General features: G+C 38.1%; 1 protein-coding gene across 1 annotated transcript; it reads right to left on the bottom strand.

The window, feature by feature from the left end:
* Positions 1-603: 603 nt before the first annotated feature.
* Positions 604-5,130, bottom strand: LOC127873817 (uncharacterized). The gene is made up of 2 exons (XM_052417815.1): positions 5,050-5,130; positions 604-1,332 (listed from the first exon to the last, which is right to left on the bottom strand). The coding sequence occupies exons 1-2, from the start codon at positions 5,054-5,056 to the stop codon at positions 980-982; spliced, it is 360 nt and encodes a 119-aa protein (XP_052273775.1). The 5' UTR covers positions 5,057-5,130; the 3' UTR covers positions 604-979.
* Positions 5,131-5,569: the final 439 nt, after the last annotated feature.

The following is a 5,569-nucleotide window of genomic DNA, read 5'->3' on the forward strand; positions in this document are numbered from 1 at the left end:
AGTTGGAAACATGGACAATAATGTCAATATAATTATATAACCATCTATGGCTGTGTGACATGTTTCTAATATGGGGAAGTACAGTAAAGGTTAAAAAATATAATTTCATTATCACATTAAATTAAACATGAAATAATGAAATGATTTGATGAAAAGTGTGCTCTTTATATTGAATTTATCAACTTTGTTCTCACATATATTTGGCATAAATTACGCTACACTTACACGAATAGATGTGAATTTTCTATGTATGTAAGTTAATAGTCCGTTGAAACATTACATGCTATTTGGAAATGAATTGTTTATTGAAAACATCGTATTGTATTTGATATTGTATAATAATAAAAAAAAAGTAGTATAAACTGAAGACTGTTGAAAATTTGCGCGATTTTTTCGTAGCCTAATTACAAAAATGACTTTGACCCATCTATAATAATATACCGAGCTTGACCGTGGTTGCTTTGATGAGTATAGCTGAAGAAAACCTATACCGTTCGACTTACAGACAAAAAGATCGCAAAAGATACCTCTGAGAAAGAGTACGGTTTATTTTAATTTTAATATGTAAATATCAACCAAACGAGCCAAACATGCAGCGACAAATGACAATATAGGAGCATGGTGTCTATACTCAAGACATTTTCATAAAATTATTATTTATTACACCCTCCTCTCTGAAGGCTGCTTTCTTTGTAATTGTGTGGTGTTGAACATCGACGATTATTGCATACAATGAACAGCATACTTACATTTGAGACTTGTTAAACCAATTCTGTCTAGAAATTTATATAGCATAATGATGTAGCTGACGATGTGTTTTTGTATTGATATAAATACATAACTTGATTTGTAAAATTGATTTTGTAAGCATATCCAATACTGTACCATTAGAATATCTTTTTTAACATTCACACTTATCTCACTGACCTTTAATAACGAACAATAAGAAATCAAAAATTATTTATAAAACTCAGTAATATCATCTTTTGCCAAAACAGTAGTCCGGCGTCACCTCGCCAAATATGTACTTGTAGTTGAGAGTATCGCTATATGCGGTGCGTTTCTGCGCCAGGATCCCTCGCACGTAATCGAGATCCTTCTTGTCGTAGTGCATCTGGTTCCGTGTCCACACCTTGCACTGCGAGTCGACCTTGACCCCGTCGCTATGACGACAGCAAGTAGCGCAGCGCTGCCCGTCGTAGAGTTCGTCTCCCCAGAGCTGTACGCACGTGGAACACTCGTACAGGCAGTACTTGTAGCCGAAGGACGCCCCATGACATGTGAGCGCGAGACACGCGACCAGGCACGCAGTGGCAAGTAGAGTGTGCATTCCTGGAGAGAAGGAAAGATTAAGATCAATTATCGCATTCATGGACATGAGAAAATAATATTAAAGGCAAACAAGAGCACCACATAACGGGTGCCACGCTCGGCTGCGGGAGCATTTTTGAACAAATGGAAGCTTGCCAGATTTTTTGTTGATTTTTTTTTAGAAGTCACAGTGACCTTGACCTTTGACCTAGTGATCCAAATATGGGTGTGGCGTGTAGAACTCATCAAGGTGGAGCTACATATGAAGTTTCAAAGTTGTAGGTGGAAGCACTTTGATTTTAGAGCCAATGTTCAAAACCTTGACAAAATGTTACGGTTTTAGCACGACGCGGACGACACGACGACGGACACGACACGAGGATCTGGCTATGACAATACCTAGGTATTTCTCCGAAAACAGCCGAGATAAAAAATGTGCATTGTTGAAGAGACGAAAATATTAAACAATACAGCGACGTTCAACACCACATGCATTCGAACACTATAGTTAAATAAGACACCTCACATGCCTTGATAGGAGAAAGTATGAGATAATACATTTTGTATAATGATCTAAAACACTGTATGTTCATGTGGAGTAGAAAGTATAGAAGAATATGGTGAAGTAAAACAGTATACATAGAGAGGCCAGAAAGGGACAAAAATGGAGGAGTAACAACATATGACGAATGGGCAGAAGAAGAGATGGATTGAGCACTTCCAGGAGCTACTCAGCAGCTAGCTCCTACCCACCGGTGACTCTGCCAGCTACAAGTGATTTACCAAACACGTGCTGCGCTCCTCACGAAGGAAGAGATAAGCAGCGCCATCAAGCAATTGGAGGAGATGGACAGCTTCACATATCTCGGCAGCATTCTGGACAACCACAGAGTAACGGATGCAAATGTTAGAACCCGCATCAGTAAAGCACGAGCAGCCTTTCATCAGCTGAAGAATATCTTGGGATCAAGCGAATTTGACATCCCCAACAAAGATTAGGTTCATTGTGAGGCCACTACTCATCTATGGAGCAGATATCTGGAGAACCACTGTCACCTTCATCAAGAAAATACAGGTCTTCACCATCACCTCACCCAGGAAGATCCCCAAGATCCGCCGGCCAGACAAGATCTCCAACGAACAATAATGGAGAAGAACAAAGCAGCAGCCAGTTGAAGAAGACATCCTCAAGAGACGTTCGCGTCGGATAGGCCACACCCTTCGAAAGTCTGCATCGAAAACGACAATGCAATCTCTCACCTGGAACCCCCAAGGGAAAAGGAAGAGAGGGAGGCCTAGAAACACCTAGCGCCGTGACATGGATGCAGATGCTAAGCAGATTGACAAAACATGAGGCAGCCGGAGAGTCTCGCCCAGAACCGAGACGCCTGGAGGAAGCTGGTTGGCGGCCTAGACGAGACCACATGCGAAGATGAGATGATGATGAAAATATTTTACATTCCTGGACAGGAGAAAGTATCAAAGTATCAAAGACAAAAGTGACGTAAATCTCGTTAATTGGCGGAAACAGAGCGTTAAGTAAGAGGTGAAGTCTCCATTTCTCTCACCCGCCCTAACCCCACTTAAAAATGTAATAATGAGATAAATAAAACAATAATTACGGAATATCGATTCTTGGAGAGGGGAAATGAAGATAATATCCCGTGCTTTACTAAAGAAGAAATATTATTAATAATATTAGATGTACCTCAGTGAACCGTTTATTATCGAGTAAGGAGTTGATACGCTGATCACATTGACAGACCGACAACAGGTCGGCAAGCGGTCCGAAGATGAATGTTGTCGATTTGTCAAGTGACGAGCACAGAAAGTTTTGGAAAAGGATAATGAAAAAATGCCTTCGATATTTTAAAGAAGAATCAATGCATAACATTCCAACAAGCAAAATAACACTTGTGAGTTATAAACATGTTTGTTTAACTTTGTTCGTTTCTTAATCACCATCAATCGAATTCGGTAACTAATATAGGGTCAAATAGTAACAGTGTCGGTGTTTTATTGGGCAGAAATCCGCTGTAAGCAATATAAGTTCAAGTCTTTTTTGAATAATAACTTTATGATACAGTTGTTTCGGCAATACATTTGATGGCATATTTCAAAACAGAGAAAATCTGAGAACAAGTCATTTTAAGGATACATGTACACCGAAAATGACCGTCAGATAAAAGTTGATTTTCACGCAAATGAGTTAGCCAATCAGATTCCAAGGGATGTATGGTTTGAAGGAGGAGCGTTTTGTATTTGGTTCCGAAGTATGTGGGGTTACCAACCTTATGGCATACTATCGAGTTTCATGAAAGTAATCATAGCGGATACATAAAATATCCACAAAAATTGATGGAATAACTTACTTTTTATTCCGACAGAATTGCTCACGGGCAATATAGGCATTTCATGTGACACTTTCTTTCAGAAATAGCATACAGTTATGAAATCAACGTGTTCTGCATATATGAAGTAGGCAGTAAAAACTAAAAAGTATATATAGAATAATAATTATGTACTTTTGGTGAGGTTTTACAAATACACAATTTGTATAGGGTAACACTTTTTTTGAGAAAACGGACTCTGTCATATCTAGACATCCTAAAGTAAAAGCAACGCATATACTTATAGTGAAGCAAATATTGACATTTGGATGAGATAAACATGCCATACAAATATTAGCTAACAAGACGTCTCATTTTAATATCAGTGAGGAAATATATCCATTCATACGTGCTTTTTTGTATGTTTACAGTTTCAAGTCAAGTTTGGTCATGTATCTGGTCTATTACATGTCACAATAACGCAATTGGCAGAGAACTGCTAATTATCAAGAACACAACCATTTAATTATGACCCACTTTTGGAGGGGTACATACATCTGTCTTGGTGCGCCCATCCTTCTGTCCACTCGTAGTAACAAATTGCTTTTAAAAATGTCTCAGAATGTCACACTAGAAGCTAGAAAGGCACTACAGTTAGTAATCTAGTCACATTAATCTCCATGCTAAGGAGTGCGATACGTCCCTCCGTCAGTCCGTCCGTCTGTTTGATGTTTGTGTCGCGTATGTAACTTGAAAAGCATTGCTGCTATAGTGATGAAATTCTCAAACATGTGAACCTGTGCACTTACTTATTTTGATTCGTTTGTTCTTCTTACCTAACCAGAGATATTGTCCTCTTTTACTTGTATTCTTGATAAAACATACACGATTGTAATCGATGTATACATTTGATCCGAAATACTGTAAAATCATTTGTTTTTATCGGCCTATAACTGCGTGTTTTAATTGACTTTTTTTCTGGACTCGTTAAACGTGGGGTTATCTGATTTAGATTTTGGAAAAAAAGAATTGTCCTCGTTCATATTCCGATTTTTTCAGTTCACGAAATAAACGAAAAAAAGTGTCACACACATACTAATGATTTAACAGTTATACAATACATGTTTGTGAATTTCCACTCTTCCATAATTTTGCGTTATTTTTGTAAATGAATAAACATTATTTTACAAAATTGAAAAATGATATGTTATATAAATATCAGTACTTGGTTCGTTAAAAGAACGTGAATGCTAGATATGTAATGTTTGTTTCAAAGATATATGGTGGTTTTAAAACACGATTTAAACACTATCGCAATAGTATATTATTATTTTGTTATTTTGCGAAGACGTATATCATGTGCAGGCAGACATATAAATAATGTTTAAAAATATTAAATATCACATACCTGACATTTCTGAAAATTGTTCGTTCAATCTATAGCATCAATAATCCTGTATAGCTAATAAAAACATATTGTTCACAAGCGCCTACACGCCATATTCACCTAAGTAGCAACCAAATTGTATATTGTGTGCCACACCCAATAAACAAGATACGCTCTATGCTGTCAACTAGAAAGGAATACTGTCGTCAAGTGGAAGATGCCAGCTAAGACTTTACTAGAAAGTCACGTGACGGAAGTGTTCCGTTTGCAGAGGTTGGAATGAACAAGGGTAATACGGCAGATTAGCACTGTCACTTCAGTTATTCTCGCACGTCGACGATGAGGGGTGGGGAGAAATCACTGTCACTTCAGTAATTCCCGCACGTCGACGACGGGGGTGGGGAGGGGGTTGGACAGAAATCGGACTCTGTGGAAAGCGACGGAAGCTGGGCAGTCCTAATATTATTGGGTCGTATCGCCGCCGTGTGTATAGCGAATTAAAGATATAATCAACACGTTTGCACGATTTGATATGTTAAAA

Source organism: Dreissena polymorpha, chromosome 3, assembly GCF_020536995.1.
Source record: "Dreissena polymorpha isolate Duluth1 chromosome 3, UMN_Dpol_1.0, whole genome shotgun sequence".
Lineage (NCBI taxonomy): Eukaryota > Metazoa > Mollusca > Bivalvia > Myida > Dreissenidae > Dreissena > Dreissena polymorpha.